The sequence below is a fragment of the Jatropha curcas genome, chromosome 3, assembly GCF_041381405.1.
Source record: "Jatropha curcas cultivar XTBG-Jc1 chromosome 3, XTBG_Jcur_1.0, whole genome shotgun sequence".
NCBI classification, from domain to species: Eukaryota; Viridiplantae; Streptophyta; class Magnoliopsida; order Malpighiales; family Euphorbiaceae; genus Jatropha; species Jatropha curcas.
Genome location: NC_143153.1, coordinates 25,265,836 through 25,292,665, shown reverse-complemented (window position 1 = coordinate 25,292,665; position 26,830 = coordinate 25,265,836). Strand labels below are relative to the sequence as shown.

The 26,830-nt window shown below is 30.3% G+C and overlaps 2 protein-coding genes across 5 annotated transcripts; one reads left to right on the top strand and one right to left on the bottom strand.

Moving 5' to 3' along the window:
- Positions 1-102: 102 nt before the first annotated feature.
- Positions 103-5,287, top strand: LOC105636636 (putative serine/threonine-protein kinase At1g54610). Its single transcript, XM_012219960.4, has 6 exons — positions 103-975; positions 1,205-1,489; positions 3,621-4,160; positions 4,330-4,424; positions 4,537-4,642; positions 4,777-5,287. Exons 1-6 carry the CDS (start codon positions 568-570, stop codon positions 5,113-5,115), a joined length of 1,773 nt encoding a protein of 590 aa, XP_012075350.1. The 5' UTR covers positions 103-567; the 3' UTR covers positions 5,116-5,287.
- A 5,531-nt stretch (positions 5,288-10,818) lies between these two features.
- Positions 10,819-20,522, bottom strand: EME1B (essential meiotic endonuclease 1B). 4 transcript variants are annotated; one of them, XM_012219888.4, is made up of 13 exons: positions 20,106-20,521; positions 18,894-19,052; positions 18,658-18,728; positions 16,265-16,459; positions 16,030-16,183; positions 15,827-15,936; positions 15,040-15,215; positions 13,864-13,927; positions 13,635-13,753; positions 13,380-13,469; positions 12,649-12,763; positions 11,602-11,795; positions 10,819-11,506 (listed from the first exon to the last, which is right to left on the bottom strand). In XM_012219888.4, exons 1-12 carry the CDS (start codon positions 20,374-20,376, stop codon positions 11,616-11,618), a joined length of 1,704 nt encoding a protein of 567 aa, XP_012075278.1. In that variant the 5' UTR covers positions 20,377-20,521; the 3' UTR covers positions 10,819-11,506; positions 11,602-11,615. The 4 variants fall into 4 exon arrangements, with proteins under 4 accessions (XP_012075278.1, XP_012075277.1, XP_037494866.1 ...); XM_012219887.4 differs by having other exon boundaries at positions 10,819-11,795; XM_037638938.2 differs by having other exon boundaries at positions 10,819-11,795; positions 18,894-19,042; positions 20,106-20,241.
- Positions 20,523-26,830: the final 6,308 nt, after the last annotated feature.

Below are 26,830 nucleotides of genomic sequence, written 5' to 3'. Positions count from 1 at the left end.
TAAGCTGAATTGAATTGCAAACTGTCTTTCTGAGAAACAAAGGAAAGAGCAACTGCAACCATTTGCCTCCAACTTCCAAAAGATCTAAAATTATGCACAAACTTAAAAAGAAAAAAAAAAAAGGAAAAAGAATTGAAGATTCATGAGTAAATTGATATTTGATACATTGGAAACAAAAGTTTTTCTATTTGTTTGTGGCCGGTCGCATGCAGTTCATCATTGACCGCTAGTTGCCAATAGCTAATTGTAAACCATTCAGCCAAACATGCCCTTAGTAATTATATTTATATCATTGATAACATAGCCCAAGTCATTGATAATGGAGAAACAAAGACAACAATCACCGGAAGTTTCATCAATCCAGCAAAACTCCAAAAAATAGCCGGCCAAAAAAGGACGGCAAACTCTAATCTTTGCTTCAATTTTCTTGTAAAAGGATCAAATAACACAGTGCCTTTCCCTTATTACAAAACTTAGTTCCCATTTCATTTCTCCATTTATCTCTACTATGTCACCAAGCAATCTCCACAGCTTTGATTCTCTGCCAAAATTCCAAGATTTTGAAAGATGGGTTGTTGTTTTGGTAAGCCTTCAACAATTCTATCTTCTCCTTTCAATCGAAGAAGCCTAGATAAGTTGAAACAAGAAAGAGGATATATTGGTAGGCCTAATGGAGGTGAAGCTAGGGGAAAGTTGTTTAGGCAAGAAGGAGATACCAATAATAATAATAATAAGAGAGTAGTAGCGATTAATGGTGCTACTAATAATAAAAATGGAGGTGGAGAGAAATTTGCTGGTAAAGAAGTGTCACAGAATGGTGGTGTTGGTAATGCATCACAAAGAAATGTTTTGAAGAAGATTGGTTTAGATGAACTTGTTGATGGATGGCCTAAATGGCTTGTTGATAATATTCCTAAAGAGGTTTTGGCTGGTTTGGTTCCTAAAAGTGCTGATTCTTATGATAAATTAGCTAAGGTTAGTGTTTTGATTAATTTCTATTTACTTATGTTTTGACTTTTTATGGGCATTTATCGACGCAAAATCCTACTAAAAGATTGACCCGATTTATAAAATAATGTTCTTATCTGTGATTTGAACTTAAAATTTTAAAATCACAAATGAAATAACTTTACTGTTGGACCGACGCACTCTCACTGTATGCACTAAATGAACAAATATATGATTTGAATTATTGGTTATGCAGGTTGGGCAAGGAACTTATAGCAATGTGTATAAAGCTAAAGACAGAGAGACAGGAAAAATTGTTGCTTTGAAGAAAGTTCGGTTTGACACATCAGAGTCAGAGAGTATTAAGTTTATGGCAAGAGAGATAATGATGTTACAGAAGCTAGATCATCCAAACGTTATAAAGCTTGAAGGAGTAGCCACATCAAGGATGCAATATAGTCTGTATCTTGTCTTTGATTTCATGCAGTCAGATCTTACCAGAATCATCACTCGTCCAGGCCAGAGACTCACTGAACCGCAGGTTCCATCTTCTAACTTCTTGCATTATAAGTCTCTACGAGTGTAAATGAGTCAAGTTATTATTACCCTTTGACTTGCAGAAAATGGCAGACCTGAAGCCTGGTTAATAGGGGCCATAATACTCGGATGCTTTCTCAAATTATTTTATACTATATGTATTTTTTACCCAAACATAAATAAATTTCACTTCAACCTCAATTTTTTTTTGTTATATATAGTTATGTATATTTTATTTTACTATAAAATTTTTTCGCTTTATATTATAAATTTTTTCCATAAATTTTTAGTTATATATGCATTTCTATTTTCTAAAATTGTTTTCTATGGTAGCCCCAAAAAATTTAAAGATAATTTAATTAGATGTGACTCATAAGTAATCTATACTGTACATAAATATGGGATGAGGGGAATAATGAGATTTCCAATAGCATCGTTAATGAAATTTGAATGTACTAAAATAACCTGAGCAATAACCAATTATAAAATTATATTTTATTAGTTGATTGGATATAATTTATTAAAATTATTTTTTAAAATACTATTTATAAATGTGAGAATATGGAAAATAATAAGATTTTTGATAGCATTCATGATGAAATTTGAATATTTTAAAATAACCTTAGTCATGACCACGTAAAAAAATTATATTTTATTAATTGATTAGATATGATGTTTTAAAATTATTTTTAAAATAAGAAAAAAATAGATAATTAAGCATTTCAAAATTTTAAATTTTATCTTTTCAAAATTTATTTGTTAATAAATAAATAATATATATATATATATATATATATATATATATATATATGATAATGAGACATTTGAAAATTTTTATATTTTATTTTTTCAAATTTATTTTTTATATATTTCATTCTATTTTTATTATAATTTAAAGTATTTTATTTAGACTAGAGATAAAAAAGAAAAAAAAAATTTCTTTATGTTTCTATAATTTGGCTGGATATATATATTTAAAAATAAATATCAAATAGAAGTTACATAATTAAGCCTTATTTTTATTTTTAAATAAAATAAATTATGTGTGTGTGGTACGACGAACAATTGAAAATTTAATTTTAAAAATATATATAATATATTATAATTATATCTATAACAATTGAAACGTATTTATTAGGTGATACTGTAAAATTGTACATATATAATTATTATGAATTTTAGATAAAAAATATGTAAATTGAACTGAAGTGTGTGTATATACACACTGTTGTTTTATTAATTAACCGTTATATTCACATTAATTTCATATGAAATTTTATTTAACATTATAAAAATCAAAATAATATAAGACAAAATTTATAATCAATATTTGATATTAAAAAATAAAAATGAGTATAAATAACAAGTAAAAATGAACAATGATATAAAAAATTAAATGAGTATAATCAACGTACAACGTATATCATAAAAATACTAGTAATTAATTAAGTGTAGTTGTGGTGAGAAAACATATGAATTGATAAAAAATATATATCGGTAATATTTATTATATTTATAAAAAAAGTCATTAATAAGTCTTTTCAATATTTAAATTATTTAATTATCAAAAATAAATTTAACTTGCTTTCCAATTTTAGTCATATGCTTTACTTCATAATTAATGTATTAAATTACATCCTATTATAATATTTTTCAATTTAATTTCATCGGATAGCTAATTAATATAGAGTTTTTTTTTTAATTTTTCATGTTTAATTTAATTTAATTTAGTTATATAAATATAGGTTTTCAATATCATATACACAAAGAAGCAAGTATATATAAAGAAAAGACTTAGATAAATGTAATTTATTTTTTCTTTACTTCTTTTAATACATTGTTTTTCTATTATCATGTAAACTTTATTTCTCTGCACAAATAGCAAATATATATTTATATTCTATTTTTATTTGGTATTATCAATTAACTTTATAAAATTCCAAACCAGTATCTAGAGTATTTCACTATGAGTATAAACTTTAGCAAATCAAATTCGAGCATGAAAAATAAAACTCAATCGAGCTTTCGAATGTAGAACTTGTTGGAGTATGTAGCTTTTTATGCACTACGAACAGAACCTCGAATGTTAGATTATTAACCCAATATATATTTTTTTTTTTTTATAATTATTACAGGTTAAAAGCTATATGCATCAACTACTTTCAGGTCTCCAACACTGCCATGAGAGAGGAATTTTACACAGAGACATAAAAGCATCCAACTTATTAATAGACAAAAATGGAATGCTAAAAATTGCAGATTTTGGACTAGCAAATTTCTTCAATCCAAAACCAAAAAGACCTCTTACAAGTAGAGTAGTAACATTATGGTATAGAGCTCCAGAATTGCTATTAGGGTCTACAGATTATGGTGTAGGCATTGATCTATGGAGTGCAGGCTGTTTATTAGCTGAAATGTTCGTTGGAAGACCAATTATGCCTGGAAGAACTGAAGTTGAACAACTTCACAGGATTTTTAAGCTTTGTGGTTCACCACCTGAAGATTACTGGAAAATCATGAGATTATCTACAAGTTTTAGACCTCCTCAACATTATAAACCCAGTTTTCAAGAAGCTTTTAGGGATTTTCCTGAATCTTCCTTTGGTCTTTTGACTTCTCTTCTTGCTCTCAACCCTGCATACCGTGGCTCTGCTGCTTCTGCTCTTCAAAGCCATGTAAGTACATTTAATTAATTAATGGTTATATTATGACATTTTTTTCTAAGTATATTTCATTCCGACTGAAACTTCAAGCTCTAGACCTTTAACTCCTGGAGACACTCCAGTACCAACCTGATTTTCATTTTGCAATTCATCTTTTCTAATTAGTTGCCTTTGCTGACAGTTTTTCAGTTCTAGCCCATTGGCTTGCGAACTTCCAGGACTGCCAGTAATCTACAGGGAGGAGGATGAGCCAACTCAAGCCAGTGATAAGAAGAAGTAAGTTGTGATTCCATTATATGTAGCAGTTAATTTTCCAATTCCAAGTGTATAGATATTTTGTTTGAGTTTTTGAACAAGTATAATGGCTATAACTTTTTCCATCTTATAGGCGTAGGAGATCGAAAAAGCAATCCTCTCGAACAGGTCAAGAAGGACATGGAAGAAGGAGTGTCAGTATTCAACCGGTCAAAGAAGACACTGAATCTTCTAAAGAGGTAAATTGATTTCAATTGAAATTGTTTAGTATATGAAGCATTCTTTATTCCAAGTTTTATTATTTTTAATTACATTCTGTCATTTTTCCATATGTGATAAAACTAATATGTGTTTGTGTGTTGATAAAAATTAGGTGGAGAGGTACTCAGAATCAAACATGAGTGGGCAAGAGACTGGAAACAGCAGCCATTCCTCAAGTGTAAAAGGAGTAAGAGAAAGGGAAAAAGAAAGTCAAAGGGCATCATTTTCTCCGATTCGACCATTCTGGCCGAACAAAGCATCAAGCTCAACGGTGAGAACTGAAGCTCATCCAAATGCAACAAAGAACATCCAAAACTTCACTCTCTTACAAGCCTCCATAACAGATATCATTAACCACAACAATAATCGTCGATCTCTTTCTACTTTGGATTTACGTACACTTGATCCGGATAAGGTTTACAAACTCTTTGGACTTGATAAAGAAATTTAAGCCTTTTGAGTCAATTAGTTATTTGCTTGTATGAATAAATTATTTTATTATTGTTTGGTTTTGCATTGAACAATTATTAGCGAGTTTCATTCCAATAATCTTAATTTTGTTGGTAAATATATTTTTAATTGTTGTCCACTAAAATTCTATTAAATTCTACAATATTTATTCCTCTCTCTCAGTCTCTTCTTCCTCACCTTTGCCCACTGCATTTTCTCTCATTTTGGTTATACGTGCCATGCCTATAGGTCCATGCAGTTTCATACCTTTTCCACTGTTTAATAGAAACCAAGTCCAAGAAACCAATCGATTATAGGTTAAACGGTCGTTTTTTGGTGCTCGATGGGACTGTTTGAATTTTGTGAAGATATCAGATAGTAATTATGTCACCAAAACATATCAATAACAACAACCAAATCGGTGAACGAGATTGTAGCAGATGATGCTCTAGCCATCCACCAGACCTGTAACTCTTGGCCTGGTCGGACCAATCCACTGTATGTCAAATTCTATAATTCCATAGCTGACCGTTAGGCCACTTACCACTGCCACTAGAGGACCTCAACAGGTTAAACCACCCCAGGCTGGTGGTGTTTTTACATATGATGCAACATAAAATATTATTCCCCTTGGAACGACTGATCTTACTCCATCAATGTCATGGACTCCTTGCCTTGACTACGATGTAAAAGCTTTAGTGAATGCCTTGGTGGAGTTTAAGTACAATCCATTTCTGGACTGATCTGTAGGCAACCGTACCCGAATGAGTTGATAACTTAATACCCTTTTCCCAAAGGCTACAAGATACTAAAGTTCACACTTTTCTCTGGCGAAGGTAATGCCTTGGTACTAAAACATATTTCTAAAGTTGTCACTCAACATGGGGAGTATGGAGCACATAAATGCTAGAAGTTTTTTAACTTTTTGCCCGTTCCTTGATCAAATTAGCATTCACTTGCTACTCAAACTTAAAACCAAACTCCATTCAGAACTGGTGACAGATGGAGGAATGTTAGAGCTAGAATTATAAATTCAACTTGTTTGTTTTCTTTGGTGTATGTGTATATGTATACGTATATGTATATGTTAGAAGCAAAATACCCTCCAAAATTACTAGCAAAACAAACTCCAAAACAATTTTTAAAACCGATGGCTTTAATCCATTTCAAATAATCCTGAATTAGCAAACTTTGATCACGAATACTTTATCTCCAAGCCCCCATAAGGAAGCATTGCATGAACTCCTAGAAGGTAAAGAAATTATGGTCCACAAACCACAATTAAAAAATCTTTCTCAAACAAAGTACGTTTTCTCAATAGTCTTCTCAAAATATTTTTTTCTTAAAGAATTTCAAAATTAATTTCTTTGTATTTTAAAAAATTATCACTGGACGATTTTAACCATGGAAATGATTTTGAACTCATACTGGAAAAACTAATTCTATTGTTTTCAATCATAGTGATTACAGAGGAGGAAAAATGGGTCACATTATTTCCTATCATCTTTATTTAAAAAGAAGCATGAAATAGGCTATTCCACTACTCATATCCTTCAAATATATATATATATATATATATATATATATTGTGTTTTTGATTTTTGTATGAAAAGTATTGATTTGATACGTCGTTATTACAATTTTAAAATAATAATTTTTATATTTTTACTGTCCAATAAGTATTCAATCAATCTAACTTTACAAGTTGAAATTTTTAGTAGAAAAATTTTGCAAATTAAAAATATTCAATAGGTATAATTTTATAAATTAAAATATTCAATGGATCAAATTAAATATTTAAGGAGACACATAGTTTTTTAGATAAAATATAAATATTAATTTATGCATTTGACTCTCTCTCTCTCTCTCTCTACATAAAGTTCATGATTTGAAATTGAACTTAAAAAGGAGCCACAAGATAAGGAATGGCAGAAGCAGATGGAAAACCTCGATCTCTATGTATTTATCATTATGGATTAGGTTGAAAATAGAAGGAAGGCCACTACGAAAGGGCATCAATTAGGTGCAGACATATATATATGTTCTCTCTTTTATTTTTTTTAATTTAATTTTCTTAAAAGAAAAAGGAACTTGTGGCTAAAACCAAGGTGTGATGATATAAGAACATAGGATCATGGTGGAGGCATTTCTGGTCATTGTCAAGTGTTAAAATAAATTTTTTTTTCTAAAAAATCATAATTAGGCTTAATAATTATTGGTATTAGATAAGGATGGGGACCAGAAGAAACCAATAAGTTGGTATCTATCATTGTTTGTCAGCCAAAACAAACAAACAAAAATCTTTCTTACAATATACCGCTACTTTATTTAATGAAATTTTTAAATATTAATCTAAAATCCACTTGATCAATTATTTGTTGTCTTTTTAATTATAGTAACATATTTTCAATTAAACTGGACCCTCGAGAGTTTTCAATTCAAATAATCAATTTTTAGCTTCTGGACTATAAGTTTTAGCTTCTGGACTATAAGAGTTTTTATCGAAACAGTATTTCACTGTCCTTATTGTATTTATTAAAGGAAGATAGATTGAACTAAAATTAGCATTAACTTTGAATTGGGACTAAGGCTAGTTTGAAACCGATTGAACCAAGACTAGAACTGAAACCATAGGGATAAGTTCAAGTCCTGGTTTCATCCTCCAGCTCTCAACTACCAATGCACTTGAACCGAAAACCATTGCTCAAATGAACCGATCGACCACTCTTATCTAATCTTTTGAGTCGGAACCGCAACTAATAACACCTATGTCTTGCCTTCTAACACCATAAATTCTGTGTAAGGATAATATTTAAGTTTCAGATTGAAATTAATCTCATGATTTCTTGCAGGATAATATAACTTTACATGTATATTGAAACAATTTTCATCATCGAAAAAATGGAAACAATAATATCATAATTACAAATCCAAGAACTTAAATCATGATTCTTTCTTATACACAACTTTCAAAAACATCACCACACAACAAGCATCAGATTTTACATATATAGCACCCAGAACAAATTATACATAAATATATATATCATACATCAGAATAATCCTCAACAAATTTGCTCTTGATCCACTTGAAGCTACTTCTCAAAGATGATTTGAGCTTACCTTCCACGCTGTACATATTATATTGAGCAACTCTCTTTCTCCTCTTAAGCTCTGGATTGGTTGAAGGTGCTAGCTCATCCATCTTACCGCTCACCGGACCATTAAAACTATATGATTTAGACCGGTCCTCGAACCCTAGCCGGATTTCTGAGTAGGCATTAGGGTAGCTGGAGAATGATTTGCTCTTCTCCATAATCGAATTAAAAGCATATACACAGAGGAAATAAGGCCTTAAATTGTATTATATAGTGCAAGAAAACAAAAGAATGGGGATTACATGCAAAATGTTTAATATTTGCACGTTCGTGAGGTGTGCTTGAATTTGATAAATTTTTCTTTTTAAATGAAGAAATTGAATTGCCAACTTCTTTTCTATAGTACTAAATGGGTGTTTGATTGGTGGGAAAAAAAAATGTTTGTGTGGTGATGGGGAGACAATAGTCTATGGAGGGCCATATGCATTATTTATGCTCAAATTTTGAAACCTAAAGCATCTCTCTGCCAAGTGGAAACTGTACTGAGCGGTTTATTTATTTATTTATAATAAGTAAATTAATATCTTTTATTTAGTGAAATTTTCTTATCTTTTCAATTGTGTATTTATAGTTTGTTCCATTGGACTAATAAGTGATTACATCTAAAATTTTTACTTTTTACTATTAATTTTAATTTCTTGGATTTATATATATATTTTTATGTTTTATAATTTAAAAAATATTTCTTAATTTATATATGATTTATATTTTAAAATAAAGAGAATAACAATTTAAAAGTTCAATGAAATTAAAAGGGCTGGAATGCGTTTTGGCACGCGAAACCAATACTAGCGGTGGCGATGGATATCAGACAACCCGTAAATGGTGGCTGTACCTATCTATCCATAGACAAGATTTATTGATGTTACACCACTTTCACTCTGTTTCAATTGGCTTTCTCTTGGATGTCGTGCTGGAGGGCCCTACTGGTTAGAGCTTGCTATCGGTTCGATTCAGACCAGAACTGATCTAACAAAATATCAACTTGGAATTGGTTCGATAATCTTAGTTTTGAATCAGATCAAAATCATTGGCTCACCAGCTAATTTTGATTTTGCCTCCCAACTAATGAGATCGAAATTGGATTGAAACAGCTTGTCGAACCGATTGTTGTGATAAAATTAACATAAAAAGCTAACAAAGGACACGTGGAAAACCAGCATTATAATTTAATCGAAATCAAAACCACGTGGACAAAAAAAAAAAAAAAAAAAAAGTTTTATAGTCTTATTCTCGAACCTCATTGGTATGAAATCACTGATTCACGGAATCGAAAACATCTATTCAACCTTCATTTCTAATTGTAGGTGCTTGCTATCACGACATGAAGTAAAATCAACTTAAACGTACTTAATTTATCTTTATTTTACAAAAGAAAAAAAATTTGCTTTTTACGAAATATTAGAAATTAAACCTGTTATTTTATATACAACTTTTTTACAAAATAAACAAAAGTAACATTTTATAAAATATTACAAAATAATTATAGAGAAAATGAGCTATTATTTTGTAATTTGAAAACTTTTATAAAAAAAAAAAACCATCTTCTACGAAATTTGAAAATATTATAATACATTGATAATTAGAACTATTATTTTGTAAACCACTTACTTTTGTAGAAACAATCATTTTGTACAAAATATTAAAAGTATTATAAACTATTGGCAATTGGAGATATTATTTTGTAATCGACGATCTTAAAAGAAAAAAAAAAAAAAACTATTTACGTATTATTAAGAACTATTATAAAACATTGATAACTCTATAATCTGGCACCTTTATAAAAAAAAACACCACCACTTTCCACAAGTCACTCAAAACGGGAAGTTATAGAAAGTCCCTCAGTTCCCAGTAGGGTAGATGCCAGTCAAAGTCAATTGTGAGTTATTTGTGCTACTCACAAATATTCAAATTCAACTTGGTTTTGGTCGAGTTAGCTTCAACTAAAAGTTGATATTCAAGTTTGTTTGAATTTTTTTTAACATAAAAAAAATTACGTTTGCTTAAAATAACAATAATCAAATTCAGTCATAGTCACATTTAAATATTTTGAGCATCCATATAAATTTGTTTAAACTTCTAAAAATGATAATCAAATTGAGTCGAATCCAACTTGAATACTTTGAACATTCAGTCTAATTGAACCAAAATAAAAATTGAGAAATTGGACGCACCACAAGTTTTTGCCGAGATTGAAGAAAAATTCCGTTTGGAATTAAGTTTAGAGCCATTTTTCAATATCGCGTTTTGATTTATTTCTTAGAAAGAAAAATAGGTTTTCATCTTTTCAAAAATTCTATGACCATTTGTGGCAAATCGTGTTAAGAAAAAAGAAAACTAAAAAAAGAAAAAAAAAAAACTAATTTCATCCAAACAATGATTTGCAAAACTAGTAAACTCAATGCCAATTGCATTGCATTAACGTGGGAAGCAAAAAATTCTCGAGTTGATAAAAATAAATTTTTTGATGAAAATCTACATGATTTTTTTAATAGAAAAGCCTGAGGTAATAAAGAGAAAAAGTAAAAAGAAAATCCACCAACAGCTTAACAAAGGTTATAACTCCAGAACTGCTGCTAATTGTTGATGCAGCAGCAGCTATCCACTAATGGGCACTAGGGGCATCTGACCCTGGCAACAGGGTTGCTAATCAAGTTGTTAAGATTAATCCTCCAATCATACTAAAAGTAATCATTGTTGCTACCGTCTCACTCTAAGCGAAAGAAATTAATCCTCACAACATCCAGAGGCGGATGGAGAGATAGGATAGAGATCCATAGGAAACCCATAATGACGAGATGTCACAAGGCACAATTGTTGAAATTTAGGAGCAACAGTGTAAGTGATGCAGATACTAGACTGGTTTAGTATAGCTAGTCAAAAACCACTGGATAATTTCTCTGTGTATGCCTCTGCCACTACAAGCGCAAGCAGGGAATGATCTTCTTGTTTGCATAAATATTGCAAGGATTCTTTTAGTGGCCACATCCTTTGCTTGCATTTGAAGATCTCTCCAAACTCATAATAATGGAAAAAGAAAAATAAAATCTTGATACGATCTATTGTACACTAGCAATTGATTTGATTCATATCAGTTAGTCAACGTACCTATTGATCACGATGCTTATGGTTTTGGAAATACAGATCAAATTTCTAATGCCACTTGAGAGGAGTGAATTCCAGATAGAACTTCAACAGCGTCGGTGCTATCTTGAAGTGTATGGAACAAATCAGCTGTCCTTGCAAAGTAAGCATTGGCAGGAAATAATTAGTAATGACAAAGTTGAAATTAACATGTACAATCTCCTGTTCTGATCTGCAAGAATTACATTTCCCAAGTTATTTAGGATGATTGATGCCTGAAAAAATCAGCACCATCCTCAACATCATCAGTTTTGATGCTTCCACTTTGAGCCGTAAGTATTCTGTATACTCGCTTAGAACAAATCCGACCTACTTTTCTGTCACTACCAAGTAAACCTTCTGTTGTCAAGTCCTCAAGCAGAAATTCCTTTTCATGCACCTGTTATTTGATGGGAGAGACAATACATATATATGTTATCTTTGTCAGAGAGACAAACCAAGAGAAAACTGCAAGAAATAGACAACCCTCACTTTATTCTTGTATAACTGGGGAGCTTCATACAATGGGGACAACTTTACATATTCTTCACACTGGGAATAAATATCAGATATTATGAAAATATCTTCTCTAAATTGAATCACAGCAGGGTTCATTTTGCCCTTCTTATAACATTTTCAACAGGATGTCATCTGAGTCTTAAAATATACCGGATTACTATAGTTGATATTTGAACCTATCAATCATCATCAATCTAGACCTCCTCAAACTTCAAGAAACATTAAATGAACATAATCTTCTTTGAAAAAGTTAACTTGAACTTCAAACAGAATGTACAGTGATCATCATAAAAATTTAACCTCCGTCTTCACAATTTTATGGCTTCTCTCCTTATATGAAAGCATCAAAAGGAAAATATTTTAACAATGTTCTATATCTCATGGAAATTGACATGAAAAAGGACAATTGGACGTTCCATGAAAAATGAAATGCTCCATTTTGATTGACATTGGATATTTTCATACTGGGAAAACTGCAGCGTGTAATGTATCAATTTGTTTTCTACCGAGATTTTCTTAACTGAATCGAAGACTTGGATTTTCAGTTCTGCATATTTTCCAAAGAAGCCATTTCAGCTCCCAAGATGGTAAGATGCACCTCAATGGCAAAGAGCCACACATGTCGAAATGTTGTAACATAAAGACCATTAAAAATGGGGTGACATTAAATTAAGGGCAGATCTTATAAGTCAGCATCAAACAAAAAATATGAGTTATATTTTGCTTGTCCTTACCGATTTACTAGGGTCCATGTAAACTTGCAAAAGAGATTTCATGGTAGGATATTTCTTCCATATAGCAATGGCAAATCGTGGCTGCACCTTTGGTATAGCAACCAATGCTTTTAACCTGAACTTAGAAAGCAAAATCATGAACACATAGGCAGAGGCTAAATGAAAACAAATGAAAAGCAAATATAAAGATTTAGTCCGGATTATATCACATTTGACATTTCTTAGATAGAGTTCCATATATAGGAGCTAATGTTGGCTTTGATATGCTTATTGGAATCCGAGATACATGTAACTAGATAATGATCATCCATTCTGGCCTCTCCTAAGATTCTCTCTACTCCCCATATTTAGGTTTTCAACCTTTCATCCATTCTATGTCTGTTTTCACATATTTCTACTAGTCATCCATATGCAAGGGTGATTAATCTTTTCATATTCTTAATAATACTAGCCTCTCTCTCTCTCTCTCTCTCTCTCTCTCTCTCTCTCTCTCTATATATATATATATATATATATATATATATATATATATATCATTTTTCTTTCCATTCTATTTTGGTATAAATATTTAATGCTTCTCAGACAGATGAATTAGTTTTCAGTAAGCATCACCAATATAGCACATATGAGCTATATGCACATCATGTTAAGATTTATAATATTATTTTTGTAAATTAAAGTGCCATCTATGAATAGGTTGCAACAATATAATTAAGAGTACTATTGCTCACCAGGGACTCTTTTTTATTAAATTCTTGTCAATGGAAGCCTTAGGGATAAGGGACCCATTAGCATTTACAGACAGTCGTGTTAACTTTTTTCTGCAATTAAAGAGAAGCATAACATAGAATTAGATAATTGGTCAGCAAAATGGAAACGATCATGTGGGAGACAGATATTTATGAAGCATAAAATGGATGAATCAGATATTATCTATTAAGTATTTGAGCTAGTGATAGGACAGTGAAAATAGAAATATTCAGAACCTAAATTGGCAAGATGCCAGGCTGCATGTTAAACCAACAATATGTTCAGCAAGTTCAGCTTCATCTATACAATGCCTATAATGTACCCTGACAAAACAAGTGGTCAATTTCGTCAGGACCTGTAGGAAAAAAAATCAGATACAAACCATCACAATCGATCCATAAAAAAATCTGCAGACTGACATATAGAAAGCTCTAGTATCCTATAATTTTAAGCCAGTGGTTTGACCTCTTCAATTGGCGGACGTCTCCAAGCATTATTATTTTCTGGGTTCTTGTACTGTTCCTTTTCCCTAAACATTACAATGCCGGATGTGTTAATGAAGCAGTACAATTCAAGTACAGATGCAACAAAAGAATAGCGAAGGCATTTATAGAGAAAAACCTCCATATAAATTTAAATTGTCAGGTTCTATAAGATAGTTACAAATATATCAGATAAGCAAACATATTCGAAAATATAGAGAGTAGTTCACAAATAGACCACATTAAATTTTGATAGTGCCTGCTTTTGTTGGAACGTTCCCGTAGGAAAAGGAAAACCTTCAACAAGCAGGCATCTGCAAAAACTAAGGTACAAATGCACTGCCACCAGAATGAACATTTTACTATGTGCATGTAAACTATACACACACACATGTACAAAGCAGATGCAATCACAAAAGCACCTTTTTCTTTATTGATGAACTACTGAAGTCAAGTGTCAGTCAACAGCTTCCAAATACAAAAACTGAATCCTTTATCAATCTAATTAGACAAACAACTTATTTTGCTCTGATAACTAACTATTATGGATGATAAGGAAGTTTGATATTTCACAAGTACGAAAAAGAGAGAGAGAGGGAAGAAATAAAATAGAATGTCAACACACACAAAGGCCATAAAATTGAATCGACAGCTGTAATTTTGGCCATGTCAGTAAGATGGGAAGTACAAATATCCCCCAAGAAAATTATATTCCTGCATTAGCACCCTTTAGTTAGACTAGAGATGTCCTCAAGTTAGAATAGATTCAAAAGCAACATGTTATGGCATTTCTTTTTTTATAATCCAAAGAATTTGGCCATAACATGTATTAACTTCCAATAACTTCATAAAATTATTTGAGAACTAGCCTCATATCAAATAAATATTTCCCAGAATAAACTCATTTGTGAACTAGTAATTCTCAAATCTCTTATTGTTACTTCTTTTCCAACAAAATCTTTGAGCATCAAATCAACTTTCTCATTATTGTTATAAGTTACAAACAAAAATAATGGAAACCAGGATTGAATCTTAGCCAGCAAAAGCATAATCTTAGCAGAAGCCACATAGCATAAAGTTGTAAAACAGAGAATTATCCAGCACAATAAGGCAAAAATAGTTAAAACTTCATATAAGAATAGACTTGTCAAAACTTCACCTTTTATTGATATAGGCCATCAACCTATTTGTGACATAGCAGACTGTATAAGATGGATAGTAACTTTGAACTCTAGAAACATGATCAAGAAGTGATTCATTGATAACAAGATTGCAGAATTCCTCAGCCTCATAGACAAGTAACACATATCGTACCTCAGTTCCTTCAGGAGAAAGCTGCAAAAAAGATTTGTATATTCTAAAACAGCATAACAGGAAATAGGCAGCCTTAAATGGTATCTCATAACAACAATTTGAAGCTACATGTTATGGTCCCAAATTTGGATCTAGTTATGGGTCTTTGAATTAGGGGATCAGGTTTGAGATGACTATCTTAGAAGGAGTTTTCTTCCTTCTATCAGTGGTGACAGACTTAGAGAGAATCTGCAATCTCCTAGAGCTCGTTAAGAGAGAACTCTACAATCTTTGAGTTTTAGGAACTCAAAACATTTTCATAAAATTCTGCTTACATTTTTCATGATATAACAACCTTTTAAACAACTAAATGCAAAGCTAAAACTACCCACTACCCACTAATAACTACCCATTACGATAAATAACTTGCTTAACCACCCCACTAATACCCATTAACAAAGAAACTGATAATAACATGATAAACACTGAATAACTAAATAAAAACACCGTAAATAGCAGTAAAACTACCCTAAGTCCAGCAGCCCTATAACACTACAACTCCTTTCAACTTCATAGAAAACTGACAAAATACCATAATTTTCTGCAACCTTATGAATTGTCTTGTATTACTAAATCAGCCAAGAATTAATTACCTGCAAAATATTTTCTGGAACACTCATGGTCCACACAATAGATTTTTCAATTATATTTGATGTTATCCGATATTTAAGGCCTTTATCAGCAAACCTGGAAAGCAGATGCCCTGTACCAATAAAGTGGAAATAAGCAAGAACCAGTTATTAGAATGAGGAATCTGCTGAAAAAGAAGAGGGAAAATAGTCAGAAAAATCATCACCTCCAACAGATCCCTGTTCAACTACTTTAGTATCAAATTCAGCAACAATGGATTTTAGGGCAAACTTCCCTTTCTCCCACTTTTGCTTTTCCTTCTCCATTTTTTTCAACTCTACAGCTTGAGCCTTCAGAGCTGCTTTTTCCAATTTCTCTTGCTGTAAAATAGTATCTAATAACTGATTATACATAAAATTAGCATACTGCTAAAAGTTCATTAACATCAGTAAAGTACTTACTTGTTTCTTTAGCTTTTTTTCTTCCATTAAGAGAATCCTTTCCTCTTTTGTCATCCTTTCCTCTTTTGTCATCTTCTTCTTTGCCTTTGTTTTGTCTGTACTACTTTTCTTGTCAGAATTTACGTTAGTTATTTTCTCTTTTACTATGCTACTCATCTGTTCCATGCTAAAATTTTCTTCTTCAGTATCATTTGCCTGAGTCAATGTGTTTAACCAAGAAGTGGATTCAATGGTCAAGTACTGGGTTGAGGACAATAACAAATATCTATTAAGAAGCAAAGTTCATAAGTCTCTGAAAAAAAAAAAAAGAAAATACAGCATGCTTTGAATAAGAACAGATCTTGTGCCACCAGTAAGGTCTTACAAATGAGCAAGGCCATTGACACAACCAAAATGGCTGTGGCCATAGCCTAATAATCCATAGATAAATGTACACCAAATTTACCCTAATGAAATCATCTATGAAAACTTGAAAATCAATGAAATAATGAAATCCTATTAAGGCCCACCCTTGAGATTGAATGACTAAAATGCAACTCACAAACTCTTATTCGGAGACTCAAAGAAAAGCTCCTCTCTCTCCCCTCTCTTTTGCTCGCTAAAACTTTTTCCTTCTAGGTCATTCTCTCCAACTGCAGGAATAAAGTCATTAGATGCAAGGAAGAAAAAAAAATCACAAGGCACTTTGATCAATGAAGCTAGGATAATTACTATTTTAGTTGATGTCCCATAAAAGTTTAAATGTAAAACAATTTTCTTCAATATAAATGAAATATTATCCTCTAATCACTTAAACCAAAGAGATCATATCATCTTTGATTGTTTTGATTTAGTGGCATGAGAAGCGGGAACATTGGGCATAACCTTTTCAATAGAAAAAATTTTCAGTTTAGCAGAGAGAAAGAAGAGGAGAGAGCATGAATGTCAATTGTATTTTCTTCTCTCATTTGCGGGCCTCATCTCATTAGGTCAAAATTCTGGTTGTCAACTTTTTCGATTTTGTAATCTGGACATATAACATTTCTCAGATTTCCATACAAATGTGAGGGAAAAATTTTTGTAAAACAAGTGTCTATCAATTATTAGCCTGTAGCCACAGCCAAAAATAACCTTGCTTTTTATTTATTTTGTGAGAACATAAGCATCAATAGAGGTATGGAATTTTTATTTTAATTATTTTCATAAAGTAAAACATAACTAACAAAAAATATAGCTTCAGTAAAATCCATAAGTTTTTAATATTTAAAATTCATCAGTATGCAACTGGCAGCTATTTTTTAAATTTTAAAATAAAACATTGGAAATTTCTGCACATAGAATGATGCCACATATTTCCTCTCCATAAACCTAACACTGAAACAAAATAGCATTTCATCTTTCCAAGACTATATACTTACATGCACATTTCCATCATTTTTTCTTCATTTTAGACCATTTATATATATTCGCCACCACAATAGATACACAAGTAATACATGGCAGCTATTTATCCCCCATGCCTTCATGGACACCTGAATTTTATATTACTGTGTCAATCCCAACAAGCTCAGAACTAAGGTTTAATTAAGTTGAGTGGAATCATGTTTATACAAATCCAAATAGGATAACCAAGAGGGAATAACTATGTTGACCAAATTGAAACAGTAGCAAAAAGATGCCTTTTTAGGGAGCTTGGGATGCTTCAAAGACACGCACAGTGCACAATTCTGAATATTTCAACAAAGCAGCGGATTGAGATTTTAAAATTGCAATGCAACCACCTGGATTGTGCATGGTGCCATAAAAATAGTAACTAGTAGGATCTTCATGATCAAAGGAATTAAAATCTAATCTAAATTTGATATGAAGTGGCTTGGAAAAAATAAAAATTTAAGAAAATTCTAAATTTTGAGGACTAAAATTCCTCGGGTTTTACAATGAATGTCTTATTAGCATCATATAAAGGATCAGACTTGAGAGTCACCCCAGACAATCTCCATATGAAACTAAAGTTTCAAATATTTAAAAGTATTCATTGTTTACAAAATAAAGCATTATAAGTATTGTATAAATTTCAAAATATCCAATGAAAATTTTTCCTTGTTTCAACTTAGATGGATATGCTAAACTCATAAAGTCATTGATGGACTGCCACATTCTTATCTAGTTCCTTCTATCAAAACAAGGAACGAGGAAAATAAAATATCAGTGAGCAAAGGCATGCAAATCTAAAGTTATTCTTTTTCTTTTATCATAATCCCAGTTTCTCTTTTTTTCAGATATCACACTTTCCAGTTTATTTTCTAGCGTAAACTCATATAAGAAAGTAAGACCCAATCATTCTCAAAGTTCAAGATCAAACCATCCAAAATGAAACTTATAATGTTGGTAGAATTATTCTCATGAAGAATTACCTGATTAACATCTTGCGAGAAAATTTCATGGGAAGAATTGTCCCCTGACATTTGGTTTAGAGTAGCGTCACCTGATAACCATATTCTTGATAATTAGTTCATAGAGAAGAAAATGATCCCAACTATTGGAACAGCTTTCTTTTGAATTTACAAATTATAACACATGAGATTTTCTGGGCATCAAAAAAATCTCAAAAAAAAAAAAAGAAAATTGTCTAGAGACATCATTAGCATACCAAGTGAATCCATCAAACTGAAGAATCTAGAACTGCATCCCATCTTATCGATCTCATCGTCATGATTATCCATTGTTTTCTTCTTCTTCAAACTTTCCATTACTAAGCTACTTTCAGATTCATCATTTTCAGATTCCAAACATATCAACCTGTTAATGCCTTTTTTTTTTAAGAAAGAAGCCTGTTAATTCCGAGTAATAATGATTCAATATTGCACCAATTTGTATCAAGCACAGAATTGTCAAAACCAAAAAACAATCAAAGTAATATGCTGAATACAAGTATTATAACTGAAAACAGATCAACATAGTATTTCAATTAGAGACCTATTTCAAGGCAAACCTATTAAATTGACTATAAATAACATAAACTCATGACAAACAAAATAGAATCTGATTCATTACAAGGAAAATTATACAACCATCAGTGCTTATGTGTGCTAAAAATATGGAGAGAAACAACTACAGCAAGCCACTGCCAAAAATTGTGAGCATTCTGAACCTATTGTAATAGTGCATAAATCTAAAGACAGAAACACTGGGTAACTGGGGAATTCCAAGCAGGACAATTAAACTAACATAAGCATAATGACGACAAGTAGTATGTCAGCTAGCATTAACCACTTAATATGTTTATATCTCAAAAAAAATCATGATCTAAGGAAGTTAGTGGCCACTTAGTTAGTCTTTCAGCTAAAGAACCACCAAAGAATAATAACTATCAGCTAACCTAAAAGTATAACATAGTTAATAGTAATCAAAACACTCAACCATCAATAAGTGCCTCCAGATACGAAGTATTTCTCTTCCCTACATATATACTTCGACTGCATCTCATTTTCAATATATTGGCTGAAATCTTATCCTAAGTGATGAAAAATGCAGAACAAATCATAAATTACTAAATCCAACAGCGTAACTGTAAACAATTGAGCTACCAATAGCATAACTAATGAACTTATGGTCAGAATTTAACAGAATTTTGCAGATAAACTGAACCCTTTTTAACCAAAAAGGGTCAAACGAACTCTTTTTTGCAGCTTGAAACCCTAATTTTGGAACCAATAAACATCAATTCCAGTCATTTAACCGAGCTCCCAAATTAAAAACAAGCAATCATCATAAACAAATGAGAATCACCAAAACACATCAAAATCAGCTGCAAATGAATAAGCAAAGAAGAAAAAAGGCAAAAGAAAATGTGACCATTAACCTGAGAGTTTTTTATCACAATCGGAAACTGTGGTTTGGAGATTTGAAGGAGCAATTGTGCATTTAACTATAGAGAGATCGGACATTGGAGTCTCGGCAACGAAAGAGGGAGTGGAGGAAACAGACTTGGGTTTCTGAGGGGTCGGATCATCATCAAGCACGAAGATAGTAGGGAAAGGGTCTGGTGCGATTCTGGGTTTTTTGGAGAGAGATGGCAAGGGAGTCTTCTGGTTGTCTTCTTCGTCGTCGGAGAGGATGATTGGATTAGACATTGGTGGAAATTTGAAAGAGCCAATTTGAGAAAGAGTCGCTGACGATGGAGAGTTAGCTTTTGATTTGGTTCGTCTTCGAATAAGCGCGGGATTATTGAAGAAGAGATGCGTTTGGATAGGAGGATTATTGTTTTCAAGCCTGGTTTAGATTTTGTTCTGACTTAACTGTAAACCTCAATAATTTAACTCACAAGATAGAGATAAGCACCGGGCAAATTCAGTTAAATTTTTTAATAGAATTTTTTTTTTAGTAACCAATTGAAATTAAAGAAAATAAAATTTTAATTAACCAAAATAAAAAAATTAACTAAAATTATTAATCACTATCTTAATTAAAATAAAAAATAAAATATTTTAATATTTAATTGTGATGTAATTTTAGAATTCGTTAATTTAATTAATTCAGTTATATGAACTTTTAATCAATGGCAATAATTTTAATTTTTTAATTGAATATTTATTCACCGAACTAAATTAATCGAATTAACTAAATTAATCAAAATAACTATATTGACAGAATCAACGTTCAATCTTTTCACAAAAGACATTTTGGTACAATGATTGCATTTTTTTTTTTTAATGGATAATTTAACTACTATCTTAGTTTTAACTTTTGACCTAAAATCTATTTTAATTTATAAGTCAATTTAAAAATAAATAATTAAAACGTTTAGTAAAATGACTTCAACTTTATTTTTAATAGTTTATATATTTTGTTAATGAGTATTTAAAAGTAACTTAATTTATTATAATTAAAAAAATCTTTAAATAAATTAAATATTAGATAATTGAGCCTTCAAATGAATAAAAATGCGTGAAATACCATTTTAATGTTAATTCATTTCTTTCAATTTCATCATTTGATGTTAATTAAGAAAATGAAATAGAATATATAAAAGTATAAAACTTTCGCTAAGATAGTAGTTTTAGTATAAAATAAAATCTTCTTAAAATAGAAACCTATAATTAATTGCTTAAACAGAAAAAAAAAAAAAAATTGAAGTTTGAAAGAGTATTGTTTAATGGAGTCCGTTAGAAATTGAACCGAGCCCATAGTTCAAGTCCAAGTTAACTTTATGCGATTTGTTTAAAATTGATAATCTTTTATATCCTTATTGCGGCGTTGTCAAGGCTGAAGGCCTAATTAAGTGGCTCTGTTTGTTTTGATGTGAGGCCCAATAATAGCCCAAGTATAGAATGGCTTGGAGCTTCTGCTAATTGTTTTGTGATTTTGCTCATTTCTTTAGGGGGGAAATTACGATTTTATTTTTAAATTTTGCTATAATATACAATATTATTCTTATATTTTTAGAAATATATAGTTTTATTCCTTTTTTTCATTTATTTAACAAAAAAGTATAAATAATTGATACAACGATATAATAGTGTAACACAAACAAAAGATAAATACAAAGCTATATATTTTTTAAAAATAATGGCAAAATCATGTATTTTGACAAAATGTAAGAAGAAAATAGTAATTTTTCTTGTTTAGATAATAAGTAAAGTAGTGTTTTTTTTTTTTTTTTTTTTTTAACTTTTGAATGGAGACAAGGTTGCTTGATTGGAAGGGAGGAGGGGAAAGAGTGAGCATTTTAAGGTTTTAATTGATAAATTTAAATTTAAATTTATCTGAAATTCAAGAATTTAAATCAAGTTGATATAAACTAATTCAATTTAGTTGAGTTGAATTCAATTATTTACAATATATATAAAATTGAGATGATTTTTTTTAATACTAATAATTAGAAAATAAATATGAGAACAACATTTCTGAATGCGCCATCGTAATACTTTTAACTTTGCCCTAAGTTGATCGAGAATAACATTCATTGTAAGACATCATTTTTATTAATAATTCATTTTAACCATCCAAAAAATAAAAATTGAAAAAATATATTTTTGAAGAAATGAAAAATTGAAAAGCCTAAATGTTAATTAAAACTAAAATCTGTATAATTTGAATTAATTATAGTTTGGTGGCTGTTAATTTGCTAACTTTTGACTTAAAATGGGAAATTTTCAAAATTGAAAAATGGAAAAACATGAATGAAGGTAAGAAAAGACAAAGAAAATCCATAGAAATGGTTGCTGCTTGCTCAATGCTAGGCCATCCCATCCTTAACTTTGCCTACATCAAGTATAGTACACTGCCAACACAGGCACGTGATCTTGCACCCTCACACTTAGGATAGGAGCACAAGAAATACACAACATTTACATATGCATTTAATGATTTATAGATAGAAGCCAAAAAAAATTTTGAAAATGACTAAAAAACTACAACCAAACAATGGTAAAGAACAACCACATTATTGTGGCGGTTGGGAGTACTCCTACCTTTTTCATTTGTCATAAAACCCCACAAGTAATTGCTTAGTTTAACGATAAGCGGCTCATAAATATTTATTCAGCAATTAAAAATTCAAATATAAAAACATTTACTACAAAATACGAATGGTTAATCCTAATTGAGGACTGTGTGTTTCGAGTTTTCCTGACCACAGTTATTTTCATCAATTTGATAAATTAATAAAAAAAATTATCCATATTGTATAACTCGCAGTGTTATTTCGGCTCATTTAACGTCCTATGAATAAAAAAAATGGTTAACCCTAATAATAATACCAAAAATATGAAATAGTGGTATCTAATCTCTAATATTTGTGGGACACAAGAGAGTCCAAAAGGCCAATTCCCATAACATTGGCTAAGCCACCGGGAGCGGCACGTGATGGACCGTGGACAGCAACACCCTCCTCTGTTAATGGTTAGGCAAGAGCAAGTTAAGATTTCGTTTTCAGAGTCTACTTTAGGTGATTTGTGGTCTAATCGTGCTCGTGCTGGCTCGACAGGGGTTGGCCGGGCCTCGCCCACTGGGAAGGGGACCTCAAGTTTTCAATTAAGATAAGTAGAATAATAATGTTTTCTCAGAAAAAATAAATTTTTTATACGGAGTTAAAGAATTGAAATTCTGTTAATTACAAGTTAAACAATTATATATAATTCTTTAATTATTGTTTTTTATATATCATATCTATTTAAAGATGTCAAATTCATTTAACAATTAGAGATTATCATTTATTTTAATGGAAGATTGGTCATGGTTTTGGAATACAGGCAGCCCCCATTCTCAATTATGTTGTCTCCTAAATGTTTTAATAATCAACTTGTTTGATTTAAGCATGATTTGTGAACAATAAAGTTATTCTAATCTATCATTGATTAAGTCAGCATAAATAATTAAAAGCAATTATATTTTCATAATTAATCAATTCTACTGGGGTCCAAAAATATTATGATATTATATTTATGAATATCTATTGGACAGATGTGAAATGGAGTGTATTTTTAAGATTGCTCAGGAACAGAATTTGGTCTCAGTGTATATAAATACATGTGAATCAAACTATTCGTGAGTCATTGGAGTTAAAATCACAACATATTCACATAAACTCATTTTTAATTCAGTTGAGATCAAATTTAACTAATTCAAATGAAAATCAAAGTCATTTTCAAGTATTATGAAACTTGATTAGAGTGACTTGTAAGCCTAAATTAAAGGGCCCCATCCCCAAAATTCAATATATAATTGTAACTTTTAAGATCCGAAGCATTCAAAGAGGTCCAAAACTCTAATAAAGAAAAAGAGTCGCAGTTAAAAATAACAAGATGTGACTTTTAACATAACTTTTAATGTTTTATAAAAATTTAATGTGACGTATAACTTTTAACTTTTTATGAAAAATTATTCAAATAACTAACAATTAAACGTTATTAAAATAATTAACGACTACCAAAACATCTAATTTTATTAAACAGATCTTTAATCTAATGTAATTGGTGTACATTAAATCCATACTTGGTCGTAAGATCGATTTATGGAATTAATATTTTAGAGAGAGTTTTAATATAATCTCTTTCCAATCTAGAATTAATATTTCATTCAACCGTTGAACAGAAAATGAAAGAATAGCTTAACTTAAAAGATTCATCTTCTAAATTTTTAATCTTCAAAACTGGCCAGTTAGATGTCTTTTGTTAGTGTCATAACTTCTCGATAATACGTGCAACAACTAAGAAAAGTTTATATCATTAGAATAAATATATTAGTTTAATTAACAATCATAAATATAATGTATACAACAAGTACTTAAATAACAAATTAATAAAATGTATGAAATAATATTATTTATGTGGTTTATTCTCTCATTAATTAGGGTTATATTACAATTATACTATTGTCCCTTATAATCACAAGTCAAATAATTAAATAATTATTACCTAAAAGTTCAACCATAACTAAATTATTTCATCTCGTGAATAGATTAATTTGTCTCTCTCATTTTCGTTAGATATGATTGAACTATTTACTAATTTAATATGGCGAAATACATAAATTAACCCCTAAACTTTGTTAATTTAATTTTATGGCATTCTCAATTTTTATTTTGACCAATCAAACATTTTAATTTGTAAAATTACAGCTATTAAACACTTCAATTTTCAAGTTTGTTTTATTGAACACTTCAATTTTTAAAATTAGATCAATTAAACACTTATTAAAAAGTTAAAATTTCATGTTAACTATGTATTAAGTTAGTATTTTGCAGATAAAAGTTAAAAATTCTAAAAATTATTGATATTTATGTCGAAAAGTGTGAAATATTACTAAAATTTACAAGTTTAAGCGAACAATAGGTCATTGCAACATTCGGAGTGCCATAATCAAGGGTGAATTTATATATTCAGCGAATTTAATATTAATAAAATCATATATATATATATATATATAAATAGAAAAGAATTCTAATGATTATTAATTTAAAGGAAGTGGAAATTTTTTACAAATTTCATGTGAATTTTGAGTCAAATCCGAACACATAAATCTTTCAAGAATAATTTTGAAAATAGAAGAAAAAATAAAAGATAAATTTTAAGAAAGAAAAGAAAAAAAGGATGGAGATAACATTTAAAAATATACAATGAATCTTAAGAGGAGAACACCAAAAGAACAAATCAAGTTCTTTGTCCATATTTAAAAATTTTGAAATTATTAGTTTACATTTTCTGTAGAGAAATAGAGAATGAAGGATACCCACGTGGTTTGTTTGAAGCCCTCTCATCATCCCTCCTTCCTTCCTCTTACGTGTCACTAGAAAGCAACAATGTCGTTTCACAAAAAAAAATAAAATGTGTGATATGATTTAATACATTTTCTATAGATTTAATAATTACTTCATTATACTGTATATAACTTATACTGGCAGATTGTAATTAATTAGAAGATGTTGAATTCGCACATCAAATTCAAGTCTTAGCTGCATTAATGTGTTTGTCTTAAGCCTTAATTGGCAAGACTAATCATGTTTAGTGTACGTTGAAACTGAGGACAGGGAAGGGTTGTCCACAGTGCATTTCACGTGATCTTTTGGTACACTTCTACTTATCAGCTTATCCGAAAGTGACTGTACAGTCAATCCATGTCGGTTTTTTTCCCTTCACTAATTAATGCATGGTTTTCCCCATCATTAAAATCCCCCCAAAAAAAAAAATCCCTAATTATCACTCAATCACTTTATGAACTTCTAAAATAAAATTAGGGTTTTTTAGTTCTTTTAGCACAAGTTATATTATTCTCTAGGTATCTTTTAACAATGTATTATAATAATATTATTATATATTATTACTGACTACCCACTTGATTTTATTCTTTTTTATTTAATTTAATTTAATTTTTTATTTTTTTTATAAACTACTGGTATCCCGAACCTATTACCAGGAATCGCCTAATCCGACTAGGAGTTTAGTCATAATTAAAACTCTTTATCCTTCCCTGCAGATCAATTTAGTGGAGATCGCACCCGAGAGCTCTTCCATATACTCAGTCTCTGTTGCCAACTAAACCACAAGCGCCCCTTCAGTATTTAATTCTCCATTTTGGTGGCAATTGCATGCTATTAGAAACAGAAGAATTAGAAAGGGGCCACAAATCTAGCATGCTTGAAGCTGTTTCCTCATCTTTAAATTCATTTCACCACTGGCCTATTATTATTTGTTCTCCTACTCCCATTAGCTATAAGCTTCCCAACAAATGAATAATACTAATCAAATAAGACAATTGACAAATGCAATTATTGTCACATAATTTTGATTAAACTCAGCTAATTAACCATTAAATTTATCTCCCTCAATTCAAACATGGCCATTTGGTTAATTATTATACAGTGATAGAGCATATGTCTTCATGTAAATATCTTTTTTTAGATTAGTTTTAAGCGAATTAGCTTAACTAATTGCTTATCTAAAAAAATATCAATCTCTCAATATTAATAGGTATTTATTTCATAATGAAGATTTACATTGGCTTAGCTAATACACACATAAAGATAATAATAAAGTATTTATCTTAATAACGTTTATATTCTTCGTTTTCTATTTTTGAGTTGTTAAT